At 38.5% G+C, this 15,323-nt stretch overlaps 2 protein-coding genes across 5 annotated transcripts; one reads left to right on the plus strand and one right to left on the minus strand.

Annotated features, from left to right (window-relative positions):
* Positions 1 to 2: 2 nt before the first annotated feature.
* On the plus strand, positions 3 to 14,920 carry LOC124862605 (trafficking protein particle complex subunit 5-like). 4 transcript variants are annotated; one of them, XM_047356612.1, is made up of 4 exons: positions 3 to 17; positions 1,459 to 1,568; positions 13,410 to 13,682; positions 13,763 to 14,920. In XM_047356612.1, the coding sequence occupies exons 2-4, from the start codon at positions 1,551 to 1,553 to the stop codon at positions 14,057 to 14,059; spliced, it is 588 nt and encodes a 195-aa protein (XP_047212568.1). In that variant the 5' UTR covers positions 3 to 17; positions 1,459 to 1,550; the 3' UTR covers positions 14,060 to 14,920. The 4 variants fall into 4 exon arrangements, with proteins under 4 accessions (XP_047212568.1, XP_047212570.1, XP_047212569.1 ...); XM_047356614.1 differs by lacking the exons at positions 3 to 17; positions 1,459 to 1,568 and adding an exon at positions 9,704 to 9,909; XM_047356613.1 differs by lacking the exons at positions 3 to 17; positions 1,459 to 1,568 and adding an exon at positions 11,861 to 12,002.
* On the minus strand, positions 2,762 to 8,585 carry LOC124862604 (N-acetylmuramoyl-L-alanine amidase-like). The gene is made up of 5 exons (XM_047356611.1): positions 8,429 to 8,585; positions 5,116 to 5,940; positions 4,786 to 4,996; positions 4,414 to 4,708; positions 2,762 to 2,839 (listed from the first exon to the last, which is right to left on the minus strand). The coding sequence occupies exons 1-5, from the start codon at positions 8,493 to 8,495 to the stop codon at positions 2,834 to 2,836; spliced, it is 1,404 nt and encodes a 467-aa protein (XP_047212567.1). The 5' UTR covers positions 8,496 to 8,585; the 3' UTR covers positions 2,762 to 2,833.
* Positions 14,921 to 15,323: the final 403 nt, after the last annotated feature.

Below are 15,323 nucleotides of genomic sequence, written 5' to 3' on the forward strand. Positions count from 1 at the left end.
AGAGGAACCCACAGGGGGCAAGTTTAATTAGTCAAACTTTTACCGCTGCAGTTCTTCACACATATTTATGTTATGTGTGAAGACTTTTAAGCGTCTTTATTAAAATGTCGGGAGAAATTTTTTCCTACCAATAAATTGCTAAAAAAAAAAAGCAAATGAGCGAGAAGAGCGTAGCCTATAGCGTGATGTTTCTTTTTAATGTTGTAGCTTTTTAAGTAACCTTAATTATTAATTTAGGGTCTTCGGTATTAAATTGAATAAATAACATTTTTATCTCATATTTTTCAGAGTAAGCTCTCAGATATTAACATTGCTGGACATGATCCCTAATTTAGTGAGGAAAAGACGTGCTACGTTTTTTTGTGTGTGTCGATAGATTCGTTTAACATAAGTACATGCTGGAAATCAATTAGCGCCAGATTATTAGACGACTATTTGGCTCCCCCTACTGGCTATCAAAGACACTGCGTTTCTAAGCTACATGAAAATGATGTTTTTGGTAGTTTACTTGAGTAACAGTGTTGCAAACATTGGTTGATCTTTCAAGAATGGTATACCAACCACCCCTCCACCCCCTCTGCAATTAAAAAAAGACCTTAAAGAACAGTATGAAATAATCCTTTATTTGGGTAACAAAGTCATAGGGAAATAGAAACCATTAAGTTTTTACAAATATGCTGATAATTTGCCATCCAGCAAGGAGCAAACAGGAAATGTACATCCCAAAATATGTGTTTGAAGATAAGATTGTGCTATTATGTAATTCTGCTAAATAGCCTATGCACAAAAATACACAATAAAGGCCTTGCATTCAAAATATCTTCAGAAATATAGAACGTATAGATGTTTGCATTCCCACAATGCTCAGTCAGTCCAACAACAGTGGGGCTGGTGGAAAAAGAAATCTCAACGAAAGATAAGATTTCAACACAGACTCGACTGGGAACATTTGCAACTGTTGGCATGATAGAGCAATCAGAAGGAGGCTGTACAAATGTTTCCGATGTAGATGGTTTGCTTCGGAAATAGACTTTCTTGTCTCTATGGCCCTTAAAGAGCAGCTAGAATTCTCCCATTCAAATATCAACAAGAACAAGGTACTTTGACGGGAAGAAAGTAATCTGCTTAGGACAGGCAGTAATTTGTCTGTTAAAACAGGAGACATGTTGCTGCAAGCCAAAGTAGATGTTAAGGTATGTTTAGGAATGATGGAGATTAAAGTTGCTTTCCTGCCTCAAATTGCAGTCTTTGCTTCTGAATATCAGTTCTGCTACACATAGAGTGAGGCTAGCTGTCTGAAACCAAAGTAGTCACGCCCATTGAACATTTTCGCATTTTGTTTCATTTTATGTGACAGACAAACACAAAGTATGTCTTGATTGGGAAGTAGAAGGAACACATGCAGAGTTGAACCTTTACCCCAGTTTTTTGCAGCCTCTAATAGGTTTTTTCTTCCAGGAAGCCCTGTACTTATCTCCATCAGCCCTGAGCAGTCTTGTTGTTTTCCCTGCTGAAGTAAGGCATCCACACAGCATGATACCAACCGCACCATGTTTCACAATGTGCAGGTAACGTTGAGCACTGTTAACTTTTACACATGGGGTTTGCTGGGTTCCCTACATTCTTACTATTATTTCCCATCAGAAATTCAACAATCTTACATCCTCTTCTATAAAAGGCCAGATTTATTCTCCCATCTGAGCTGTGGATCTTTCCAGCTCCTCCATGGACCTCTTGGTGGCTTCTTTTGTGTTGATTGGTTTAGCCATGCTCCTAGATGCTCAAAGCTTTTGATATTGTCCAATAATATAATAACTCTGCTTTAAACCTCTCCAGAACTGTCTCCATGATTGGCTGCTCTATTCCTTGGTCTTCATGATGCTTATTATTCACTAATGTTCTCTAAAAACACCTCTGCTGGCCATTACAGAGTAGCTCTATTTAAATATTTCATTTTTATTCTACTTCATAACTATGCACTACTTAGATCTCAAGGAAATAAGTTGAAGTTTGTGATTATGACAAAATTTAAAAAAAGGATTGTGTTGGGAGTGACCTTTCTTATTATTACTTATAGATGAGTGTTCACACACACCATAATGATTCTAATGTTTTCACTTTTGTTAGAATATGGATAAGAATCTTCATTGACGTAAATTACAAGGGTAAATGACCTACGGTTTGACAAGGTTTTGACAATCGTTCATTAAGAGAAAGTGTTTTAGACAGTGGGGTTGCTTCTGGGGAAAGATCCGGAGGAACTCCTAGACGTCTAACCACCAACAGGGTGCAGAAGCTCGGACATCTGTATTGTGGGAAGGTTTGAAACAAGTGAATCCTGGAAAACAAGCAGGCTTACCATAAATAAGCAGGTAGTCTTGTGAAGTTACTCCCTGAAATGTTTTGTGAAATGTTTTGTGAAATTTTGCACTCACTATTTTCATTGAATTAATTAATTAAGAGTTTTTATTCACTGACTAAAAAAGGTAATTTTGCAGTCTACCACCCTTTTCAGAGAGGATTAAATGGATTCCTGCTCCAACATGCCAGGTCCCCTACACTGTGTCGCAAGGTTGCCTCTTTCCTGCAGCTAATGTACTTTGTGTGAACAATATCAGCCAGTGATGTAACTGAGGAGATCCAATACATTTAGTTTTTTTTTTTTACAACAAAAATAGGAAGAAGCAAATAACCAATTTATTTAAAGAAATCTTAGACTTCAAGAGCTAAAAGACTTTTACAGAATTAGGCAACAATAAACTCATAGCAACAAAAAGAATATTTATTGTATAATGTTTTGTCTTCATTCTTCCTCTTCCCAGGCTCACAGTTTTCATTTCTGTAAAGAGGAATTAAATATGTCAGAAAATAAATGTAGCATTCATTGTGATGCAACAAATCTTTTACTTTTGTTCAACAATGTGAAAAACACTTTAATTCTCAAAAACCTGAAGGCAAAACCTAATGAGTTGTGTTAATAAAACAAATGTAGCAGACCCAAGTGTCACAAATTATGACACAGGTACCACAGCGGGTACTTGGATTGTCTTTAGTTGTTATCAGAAGCTATTTACCATTTATAAGGTAAATACAAAGCTAAATAACAGCAATATCAGACGAGCTGTTCAAGCACATTGTTCTTTGCTTCAGAGAGAAATGATTCAATAGAGAAGTAAGTTCAATATATGAAGAACTCTCAGTATAAACTGAAGCAGCTAGAGGCAATAGCTCCTTTTTCCCTGTTTGGTCAGAAGATGGATCTGGGAATGACACCAAATCCAACTTTAACCATGTTTCAGTTGCAAGTTAGAAAACCAGTGAAATATGCTAATTGTTCCACAAGCTAACTACTAACAATAATAACAATGTATCGTTGCATTTTATGTATTCAAAGATTAAAAGAACGTGCATATTTTGCCAGCAGTCACTGTGTTCTAAACTCAGCCATAATGGATTTCTAGGTGGTGAGAAACCTCTGACTTTTCCACTAGGAATTGTGGCTTTAATGGGCTTCCAGTTAATGTTTCCAACTTGAAACTTGAAAATTTAGGCCTCTTAGTAAATAATGGGTGAACAATTAAGCTTCAACAACAAAACTTGGTAAACTGAAAAGAATCCAAGTTTTGTTGTACAAATATTTTAAAATATCTCTCACTATGGTGAGATTTGAAAACCTAAGTATTTACTGAGATGTTAAAAAGTGTGCTTTAAACTTTGTGTCCAAGGAGTTAATGGTTTTAAGACTACTCTGAACTTTTGGGTCGGTCCTCTCTGGTGAAAGGAGACATTTCTGACAAATAAATGTCTCTACCATTTTATATCCACCACTGTATACTTTTACTTTAACAACAACTACCGCTAATAATTTCAGTGGACTTAAAACAATTATATTTGATATTGCTTGGAAACAGAGCATTCAAACCTGGTCACGTCTGCACAGTCTCAGAATATGTTGCTGTGGTTACATTCTAAAACATAAGTAAAATCCTTACAAACTCAGTGGAAATGTCAGAAAAACAAATGTGAAATAAATCTAGGACTTTTATAACCAATATTTTAGAATATTAAACCTATTAAGTTTTATTAAAATTCCAAGGCACAAATAAAGCAAACACCATCCCCAAAACATTTGCATCATTAATTGATTTTAAGCATTGAAGAACAGAGTGTAGGGTTGGCTTGACTGAATAACAGTACATGGGGTGTGATTACTTTTGCAAGACACTGTAACTACTTATCCTTATGTAATGTAGGTTACTGACACCTAACTACATTTAAGGCTTATTTTTAATCTCTATCTCATTAAAAAGTAAACACAACCAATAGGTTTTCAGCTTCGTTTCTTATAGCTCAGCCTTTTGTCCATGTTAACATCCCTAAAACACTACTTTGTAATGCAGGATTCTTGCGTACCCCATAGTGCTCCCAGCCTTTGATTTCTGCGTAGAAGGCGTCTCCTGGACAGGATGTGTTCACCGCGTCTCTGTGCCCTTGTAGGATGTAGGAGGACACCAGTCGCCCTTCGCCTACTGCGCAGGACGCCAGCTGATCTCTCACCAGCCTCATGGAGTTCTGAGACGGAAGACGGGTTGCGTAGTCTCCAATAAAGGACACGCCATAGCCTTTGGAGTTTTGTCCGGATGTGTGGGCTCCCTGCCAGAGCCAGCCTCGGCCCTCGTAGATGTTCCCGTCATCTCCAGCAACAAAGCTTTACAAGAATTTAATTCTAAATTTAGTGTGTACCTTTGACATGTAGAAGTGATCTTACGATGCTACCGATTTTACCTGTATCCAATGTCATCCCAGCCTCTGTCTTCTTGGTGGAAGCGCTGCATGGATCGCATGTCTGCAGAGCATTGCTCAAAGGTCAAGCACGGCTGGCTTGGGGTGTGGGTGTGATGGATGTACAAGTAGGACAGAGGCAAGGACAGCATAGTGGGTGTTCCTATGTACGGCGCAGCACCCCACATACATCGAGAAATGATGGGTGGACAATCTGTTAAGACATAAAGGCATCAGATTATTATTCACAACGTTCTTTTCTGTTATTCTGATGGAAAATCAGAATAAGAACAGAATTCTTTCAGTGCCTCTGTGGTTTAATCTCATGCTCACCCATGTACACGTGGACAAACGTTTTCAATCCCTCCTTCACAACAGCCATCAGCTGCTTCTTAGTCTTCACCTCCATCATAGGGTGTCCTGCCAGCCTTTCCCGTAGTTCTACAGACTTCACCACCTGTCTGGCCAGCAGTGGAGGGAGGAGCAATGCTTTGAAGTTCTCTCTGCGACGTCGACTGATGAGACGTGGGGCTCCATCCATTCCCTTGCTGTCTAGTTGGTGGTTGTAGTAGTCATTAAGCAGACTGCTGAGCTTGAGAAGATTGGAACTGGCTGAAACCTCTCTCCCCAGTATCATGCCATCCATGCCTCCATTGACCTGAGCTGTGGTGAGCAAGGTTGGTTCGTCTGAGAGAGTGAAGACTTTAGGGGACGTTAAGCTGTCCCAGCAGCCATCAGGTCCAAGGCGATTTGTGCCTGAAGAACCATGCCTCAGAGAAAGACCAAGATCTTTGGCCAGAGTGAGCTGGTAGAGACCTCGAGCTCGTCCGCGAGTCTTGGATAGGAAGCCAGCTTCAATGCCCAGGAGGAGCGGTCCGAGGGCAACTGTGCTACCGTCTGGGGTCAGAACCACTCCTTCTTCTTTGGCATCTTCCAGCACCCTGTGGTGCAAAACCTTGCTAAAGTATTCTGAGAGGTTAGCGGGCAGTTCAGAACTGCCAGTGTCAGCATTTGGAAGGAAGTACTGGATGAAGGCATCATTAAGGCCAGCTGCTCTGCGCAGCCTCTTTAGCACAGCAGCTGGATCTGAGTCCAGGTCCTCATCTTCAATCTGCTTTACAGCCCTGATGAAGTCCTTCATGTGGTGTGAAAATGAGGCTGGAGACAGAAACATTTATGTTTGAGTCATTAACACAAGAACCCTTTATAAGCAGTATTGAGGTAATTATAAAGCTGAACGTGAAGTTCTCTAAAGACTAATGAATTAAGCTAGCAGTGTCTCAGAGTGGCTCATTACTGGTCTGTAAAATGATTACTCAGCTACTGCGGATGTTAGCACTGTTGCCTTGCAGCATGAAGGTCCTGTGTTCTTTCTGCATGGAGTTTGTATGTTCTCCTGTCTATGCCTGGGTTCTCTTTGGGGACTCCAGGTTCCTCCCATAGTCAAAAAAATAACTGGTTATTACTTTAACTTGCTTTTGGGTATGAGTGTGTGTGTGTGTGTGTGCATAGTTGTTTTGTGTTGCCCTTTACAGGACTGGTGACCTTTCCAGTCCATCAAAGGGCACCCTGCCTATTGCACAATGACCAGTGAAGAAAAGAAGCGAGTAAAGACAATGGATTATTAATTTAGACGTGTTTTTTAATTTAACACTGGATGGTAGTTTTTGATGAAATCTAAAGCTAATGTGTCATTTTAGGCAAAAATAAATCCTTAAAGCATTTTGCAATGCTAGTTTCTGCCTAAACTAATATAGAGCTAATGTTGTAATTTATGTCTAAAATAAATGCCTAAAATATCTGTTTTAGTACTGGATGCGTGATCCTAGCTAAAGGAAATGATTTAAGCATACATTTTGAGTTTTAAGACTGAATGACAAAAACTAAGTTAAAGTGAAAGTTCTGACTAAACTAAATGTTTTAAACATGTTTCATGTTTAAACATTGAATGCTAAATTCTGGCTAAAACTAAAGCTAATGTGTTTCTTTGGGAAACATAAATGTTTTAAACACTAGGTTTATATGTAAACATTGGATGATACTTTCAAAAGAAAACTAAATCTAATGTGTTATTTTGACAAAAACATTTTAAACAAGCATTTTAAGTTTTAACATTAGATGCTACTGTCGTTTCTGACTAAATTCTTTTAGACAAAGATAAATTTGTTTTAAACAAAGGCTGGATGCTAGTTTTTAATGTTTTCTCTCTGATTTATATCAAACCAGGCTATGTTTATTTGCAAAGCAACTGACTTGACTAATTCAAAGTATGTTTTCTTTAGAGTAGCTGTATAACACTGTCTTTAGTGAAGCAAAGTTTGACAGAAATAATCTCTCTATGGGTCAGCAAAATGTATTTCCTTATTTTTCTGGTCCTCTGAGGGAAACAAGAGCTTACTCAAAACATTATCTAAAACCTCACATGAAATGTCTGTAAAACCGTCAGTCAGTCATTTTCTACCGCTTATTCCATAGTGGGTCGGGGGGGAGCTGGTGCCTATCTCCAGCAGTCTATGCGCGAGAGGAAGGGTTCACCCTGGACAGGTCACAAGTCCATCACAGGGCAACACACAAACAACCATGCACACGCTCATTCATACACCTAAGGGCAATTTAGAGTTACCAATTAATCTAACAGGCATGTCTTTGGACTGTGGGAGGAAGCCGGAGTACCTGGTGAGAACCCACGCATGCACGGGGAGAACATGCAAACTCCATGCAGAAAGACCCCCAGTCAAGAATTGAACCCAGGACCTTCTTGCTGCAAGGCAACAGTGCTACCAACTGCGCCACCGTGCAGCCCATGTCTGTAAAACCATGCAAACAAAAATAGAAGTGAAATCTAATCAGATGAGAAACAGATTGTCATGAATGGAGCATCCCAAGTCTTCAATAGATGAACGTATTGAGGGGGTTAGAAGCCTGTTTTAGTTTTGCTGTGTGGCCAAGTTTAATGATACTATTTCTAAAAGCAAAACTGCAAAAATTACAAACTTAACGTTGTTCAAGCAACATTGCTTGTGTTTGTAATAAAACACAAGTTCTTATTTGCTTGTCTACTGTTCAAACAATTAACAACAGACATAGAGAAAGATGAGAATTTTCCCTTCCTTCAGGCAGAAGTTGAAAACCAATACTGAATATACTCAGCATTAGATTAAATACTTATGATATTATGGTAGTTAAAAAATTTTAATATTTTGTGGTGGAAATGATTGCATGGACTCAGGAACTCTACTGAAAACACTAAGGAAATAGATTATGATTGCATTGTCAGTAGCATATAAGTATATAAAACCTCATCAATTAGAAAAAGGAAAAGGTCCAATAAGATTTTAGCCTTCAGATCCAAAACTGGCTCAGTAACATCTAGTCAGGAGCTCTTTGATGCTTGACACTATTTTAGAGAATCAAATAAGCTGATCTTATTTAAGCTGATGTTATTTTTAGTAAAGTTGATGTTAGTTCTGTAAAACGATTAATCTAAAGCAAAATTATCCCTACAACCTAAACACAGTCACTAGTAACCACCTTCAAAGTTTTTATGCTTTATGGATCAAGAAATTATTACCAATAACCCAAAGTATAATTTTATCACGAAGTGCAATGCATGTTGAATAACTGATAAGGAACAAATATTGTTTACCTTCTGCATATGTGCTGACCAAGAGCACCACAACAACCAGGGTTAATTTCCACCAGCCTTTGTCCATTCTGAGCTGTAAACACTTTCAGGTCCAGGCTTGAAGTGTGCACACCTTTGTTGTCTCCCTCTCATTTATAGATATCCGCACGCAGAGTTTGCATTAGGTTATGCAACAGCTGTACACATTTAATCAACCCGCATCCACCTGAGCAATGTGGGAAACAGGCACCTGTGAAATAAGCTGGGTGTTTGTCCTTAACTGAGTTGTGAGGAAAACACACAGCTGACTGCTGCCATTGTCCAGGTCTGTCACAATAGCTCTCTGTGTGACAGACATGGGCATTTTGGAGAAATTTACCATTTCTGTAATAAATCCCACACATTTTGTTTGTGTCATTAATGTGGCAGCTCCATGTGAGGTAACATGGCCACACCAATGTACAAACCAGTCCCACTCCCCTCTGAGGAAATGTGTATGTATGCTATTGTTAATCTGAAAAATGCAAATCTTGGCTGCAATACAGAGGAATTTCCAAAACCATAAATCACGTGTTCCTGTGGTTGAGACAGAATGCACACTAAGGAAATTCAGATGTTCCCAAGGAATAAATGACTGAAATAGCGTCTGTAATTACAATATGTGCGCAAAAAACAAAAGTTCTGCATACATTGTTGCTGCGCCGACTTGAACGGAAGAACAGGAAGTGGATATTGACTGGGTGATATGTAAAAGTCCACTGCAGAAGGAAAGGGCTTTAAATAACAATGACGGACATGTTTACTGTAACCAGCAACAATGTGGACGTCACAGGGAAGAACAAGACAAAAAATGTGATGGCAATGAGAATAATAAAATGATTACCATCATTACTGCGATGGTAATGATGGTAATGAGAATAAGCTGAACACATAAACATGTATGGGATTTTTGTGGGGGTTTGTAGGGAAGTGCCTCACAATAGTATTCTTGAACTTTTTCACTTTTTATAACATTACACATACCTCAATTATCTTTATTGATGTTTTATGTGATAAACCAACACTACAACAATACATAATTGTAAACTGGATAGAAAATGATAAGTGGTTTTTCTCTATTACTCTAATGTCCTGTCTGATCAAATCCCATGCAACCAGTTGCCTTCAGAAGTCACCTAATTAGCTAATAGGGTCCACCTGAGGGTAATTTAACCTCAGTACGAATCCAGCTGCTCTCTGAAAGCCTTAGAAGTTTGTTAGAGAACATCAGTGAACAGCGTCATGACAACCAAGGAGCACAGCAGGCAGGTCAGGGATGAAGTTGTGGAGAAGTTTAAAACAGGGTTAGCTTATAAAATAATACCCTAAGTTTTAACCTTTCATAGAAAATGGTTCAATCCATGATTTAAAAACCAATACATGGCCAAGAAGAGCATTATTTCAGAGAAGTTGACAAGAGGGCCACGGTAACTCTGGAGGAGCAACAGAGAGTCACAGCTCAGGTAGGAGAATCAGTCGATCGACAAACATTAGTCATCAGCTCTATTAATCTGGCATTTATGGAAGAGTTGTGATAAGAAGCCATTTTTGAAAGAAAGCCATAAGCTCAGCAAACACGTGGAAGAAGGTGCTCTGAGCAGCTGAGACTGTAAAACATGGTGGTGACAGCATCGTGCTTCTCTTCAGACTACTGGGAAAGAGTTCAATGTAGGACAAAAATACTAAACTTAAAGTTAGAGCTACAATGGAAAGATTTGAAAGAACAGATGTTTACAGACCCTATCTGTTGAATCTGACTGTACTTCAGCTACTTTTAAAGAATAATAGGCAAACTTCACAGTTTACAAATGTGCAAAGCTTGTAGAGACATACCCCCAGAAGATCGAAACTGGATGTGCAGCGAAGATGGTTCTACAAATAACCAAAGTAAATGGGGCTGAAAGGAAATGCATGCCACACCTTTCAGATTATTTTTGTAAAAAGGAAACAGATTGTTTTACCATCTATTTGAGTATGTTGCAGTACACTTTATGTTTATCACACAAACTCCAAATAAAATGCATTGATGTTTGCGGTATGTAGACATGAGGTATGTAAACTTTTGCAAAGCACTGTACCAAAATTAAATGATGACCTTGTTTATCCTAATGGCTTCGGGACCAGCGGTATTTTTTAAATAACAATTTCTTGTGCTTTTACACTGCTCTACAAATCAAATATCTACGACTAATATACTTATTCAAAAATCTGAATTACCATTGACAATTATATATATATATATAAAGATAATAAATAAAAACAAAGCAAATCATTTATACACTATGTGGCAGAATACATTTTAATTCTAATCTGTCATAACTAGAATAATAGGCCCTGAGCATTATTACAGGAGCATTTAAAACAACACCCACAGGATCTTTATTAGCAGAAAAGGGACCTACCATTAAGCATGAGAAGGGATCAGTTGGCTATTGGGCAAATTTAAAAGGGCATGAACAAAACCATCCAACACAAGAAGTGCTAAAACCATGTTGGGGAAAAATACAGAAAACATACAAAACCTTTTAGTTGGATCATAAATCAGACCACTGCAGAAATTCAGATCGAAAATATTAATGTCAGTTCAATAGTACCATTACCAGTCATGCAACCATGGATATTCACAGACCCAATGGTGGATTTAAAATTATTAGAGAAGAACATAGGAAATAAAAATGTTTTAAATTCAGATACAGTCATAGAAAAGATTAACAGATATTTTGGATATGTAAAAATATATACAGATCCATCAAAGAATACAGCAGATCAGATCAGGGTAGAATTCATTATTCCTAAGTTTGGAGTGAAAGTAGGAAATAGGATAAGTGACAATTTATCAGTATAAACAGGAGAAATGGTGGCAAAATCTTACTCGCTATTCAGTGAAGATAATCAACCTCTAAGATCAATCTTTTGTTCCGATTCCAGTTCATCATCACTCAGTGTTAAAAACAGTTGTTCAGAAGGTAGATCAGACATCTTGATGGATATACAACAAACACTGTCAAGAATCAAGTTGACGGAATTAATTTTATATTTGCATGGACACCAGCTCATATTGGTGTTAGAGTTAATGAATCAGCAGACAAAATTGCAAAGGAGACTACCAGAAGGCTTTTTATTGAAATAGAAATCCTATTCAGTCAAACGGCAATAAAAAGCATCATACAGAAAATGAGGGAAATATAGCAAAAACAATGGGAAGAAGAAAGAAAAGGTTGATGTTTAATGGAGTTCAACAGAGGAGGTAAATATCTGAAGGTTCTCAAGCTTTAATGATTATCTCAAACAGACTGGTTTGTCTGAGAAGATATGAGGGGGTTTTTGAGCGGCCTTCCAGTCAACACTCCTTTGCGTTCGCACTCCAATCCGATAGGTGGCCACCTAATTCCAAAAAAAGTTTGCATTCCATACCGGTAGGTGGCGGTAATACGCCAATTTTGTTGTTTACCAACCGCCATTGTAATGAAAGAACAATGCAAATTGCAACCTAAATAGAGGACGAAGAAGAAAACGGGAAGAAACACTTTAACATAGCTGTTTTCGCAACACCACGGTGCGTTTATCTCCTTAAAACGTTATTTACAGTAAGCTGTTTTTAAAAAAATAATTGCTTATTATACGTGTTGAACGGTGTAAGGTTTTATTACTCTGATATCGTTACAGTAAAGGATGTTACTGGGTTATTGTTTGTAGCTAGGCTACTAGGACCTAGCAGGAAGCAGCGGTTTGATTTAGGTTAACATGAATTTACGTTGTCATATTTTACATGGCGTTTATTTCATTTTGTGTGTAACTTACAGCTAAAACCTTAAAGATTCGATATTTGTGATTTTCTGTTTTAACCGTGGTGATGCCGCTTATTTCTACAGTCATTGTAAAAAGAATGAAAACCCTATTTTAGTTCTAGGGATTTATGTATCGGGGGCAAAGTATACAAGTTCTGGTATTTTCCAGGTCCTCAACTTATTTAAAACTAGCATCAGTTGTAATAAAAACAATAGATTATCTACTGTCATTGTTTTGTTGTTTTTTTTATACAAAAACGAAGTCAACATGGAAGGGTTCCCTTATTAAATCCAGCTAGATGATGCTTATCAATGTCCGAGCTACCGCACCCTGCTGGCGGTCAGACTCATCGGAGTTTCTCCAGTCCTTGGTCCCCAGAAGCGATCACACTCTATATAACCCTGACTCTTAAGGGGACAACTCAAACAGTTTCTAACTTTTAGCACATTTAATCTAGATTAGGCAGAGAAATTATTACAGAGATCAGCGCTGAGGCTCCTGTCGCCGTCTGTAGAAGGATGACGAAGAGCCCCGAAAGAAGGTCACAAGTAGTTTTACATCTGGCACTCCAATGCAATGGATGTGCCTTCCCTCAGTGTTTATCAGTAGACGTGTCACCATTCTGGTGTCTTGCTGATAGTGTGCAATAGCAGGTGTCGAACCCCTGAATCTAAGTGTGGCTGCTGCAATCTAACCGCTCATATTAAGGCATGTACCACAGTCAACCCAATGCACTAAACTCCATGTCAAACTGTAGGTCACTGAGGATTATTATCCTATTCTAAGAAAAGTGACATTAGCATTTATACTTTATCATTCTGGTCTTTGTGTGAAAACTCATCTATAAATAATAGTAAGCAAGGTTATTCCTAACATCAAAGAACTTAATTTGATCATCGGCAAGTGTGAGCACCTCCATAAAAGCAGGAGTCCGCTGCTCTTAAATGCAGTTGTGTGTTAACTCAAGGTCAGAGCGGAAAGACATCAGCAATTGCCTCGGAGAAGCAGTTAGTTAGTCTAAGTTGAATATAAAATGATCAGGTGACTTCTAGAGATATTTTACTTAAACTATTTATGCATGAGCAATTTTGACTGGTGGTTTGTTACAATTAGTCACAAAACCTTTGGATGTTCACAAGTGTATAATCCTGCCCCTGTCACCATTCTCCAACAGAAAATGGACACACGGTTCACTCGAGGAAAGTCCACCATTCTCGAGCGACCTCTGAGCCGGCCCAAGACTGAAGTAAGCCTGAGCACCTTTGCCTTGCTGTTCTCGGAGATGGTCCAGTACTGTCAGAGCCGAGTGTACTCTGTGACCGAGCTGCAGACACGCCTTGCAGAAATGGGCCAGGGTGTTGGAGCCAGCATGCTGGACGTGCTGGTGCTAAGAGAGAAGAACGGGAAGAGGGAGACCAAAGTGCTAAACATGCTGCTCTTCATCAAGGTGAGCAACCATTTCAGATCAGTTAGGATTGAGTTGGTTGGTTTCTTTAAAACTAAATCAGATTTTTCCTTTTCCCTCAGGTTAACGTATGGAAGTCCTTATTTGGTAAGGAGGCTGACAAGCTGGAGCAAGCCAATGATGATGACAAGACTTACTACATCATTGAAAAAGATCCACTCATCAACGCGTACATCTCCGTTCCCAAAGAGAACAGCAGCTTGAACTGTGCAGCCTTCACTGCAGGCATCGTGGAGGCCATCCTCACACACAGTGGCTTCCCTGCTAAGGTCACCGCTCACTGGCACAAGGGCACCACGCTGATGATAAAGTTTAACGAGTCGGTTATAGCCAGAGACAAGGCTCTGGATGGCAGATAGCTGGGTGGAGAGCTTCAGAGCCAGGATATAGTCTGATCCAGATGTACAGAGGTCTAATGGTGATAACTGACGAGATCAGATCATGTAGATGGATGTACCAAGAAACATGTAAGGGAGAAAAGAAGCATTTTGTTGGTTTTGTTTATCATCTTTAGTGTGTTGTACTTAATGGCATTTGTGTTTGCTTTCTGAACCTTATTAAACACCAAATAAATTATGTTGTAAATACCTCTTTGTTTAGGTTCCCTTCATTACTCATTGCAGATATCTTCTAAATAATACACTATATGTAATCTCCAGAGACTCAACAATCCATCAGCCGGGCATCAGAATAGTCAGTTGTCCCTTAATCAGCCCACGTGAGTGATTGGCAGGTCAAATGCTAAGAAATCTGATTTATTTCCTCCTAATCTTTAAATACGTTAAAAAAAAAACAAGTTAAAAACTCCCAACATTTTCAGTCTAAAACTGCATCATTCAAAAGGGAGTACTTAAAGTGCATCAAAAAAAAAAAGGATCAGCTATGAGGTAGGAGGCACATCCCGGTCAAAAGATCATCTTGTAATTCCTCCAGTTTTGTTTTACTGGATTATAAACTAAAACCTCTTTTAAAGAAGCTGCAGCAGGTTTCACTTTTATGTGTTTCAGTCTTTATGAAAAAATTTCAGTCACAATTTGCAGTGTGTATGTTTATGTGTGTGTGTGTATATATATATATCACTAATATACGTTTGTGAAATGGTTTGCTGTCAACTCTGGATCATGTTAATATTTGTATTACTGTGCGTTAACAGGAATTATTTCCTTGTTAAAAGGTTTGTCAGAGTTGACATCCTCTAAATAAAATATATTTGAAAATGACTGATTGTGACCTAATTTGTCATAGAGAATTCCATCCACACCAATGTTTTCTGGCAACCCATATTTAAAATGTTCATTTTTTAAAAATACAGTAAAACAATGATGGCAAGAACATGTCAACAACATGCCTGCTCTTACACTAACGATCATGTTAGCTGTATAATACCTGTTTTATTCATGATAACACCAAAGAAAAACGTGTTGAGTTTAATTGATTGAAGTTGGAAGGGTCACCAAATTATGTTCAGGGTCCAAACCAGTCTTGGACCGGGTCTGTTCGGATTGTGGGTATCATTTCACAGGCTTCCATCAATAATTGTCTGGAATTTTGGCCCATCCTTCCTCACAGAGCTAGTGGAACTGAGTCAGGTTTGTAGGCAGCCTTGCTCACCTTTTCAGCTCC

This window comes from Girardinichthys multiradiatus, chromosome X, assembly GCF_021462225.1.
Source record: "Girardinichthys multiradiatus isolate DD_20200921_A chromosome X, DD_fGirMul_XY1, whole genome shotgun sequence".
NCBI lineage: Eukaryota > Metazoa > Chordata > Actinopteri > Cyprinodontiformes > Goodeidae > Girardinichthys > Girardinichthys multiradiatus.

Coding starts and splice junctions, on each gene's coding strand:
- LOC124862605 (XM_047356612.1), top strand. Junction 13,683..13,762: donor ACATGCTGCTCTTCATCAAG/GTGAGCAACCAT, acceptor CTTTTCCCTCAG/GTTAACGTATGGAAGTCCTT.
- LOC124862604 (XM_047356611.1), bottom strand. CDS start 8,495: ATGGACAAAGGCTGGTGGAAATTAACCCTGGTTGTTGTGGTGCTCTTG. Junction 5,941..8,428: donor GGTCAGCACATATGCAGAAG/GTAAACAATATT, acceptor TTCTGTCTCCAG/CCTCATTTTCACACCACATG. Junction 4,709..4,785: donor TGGGATGACATTGGATACAG/GTAAAATCGGTA, acceptor ATTCTTGTAAAG/CTTTGTTGCTGGAGATGACG.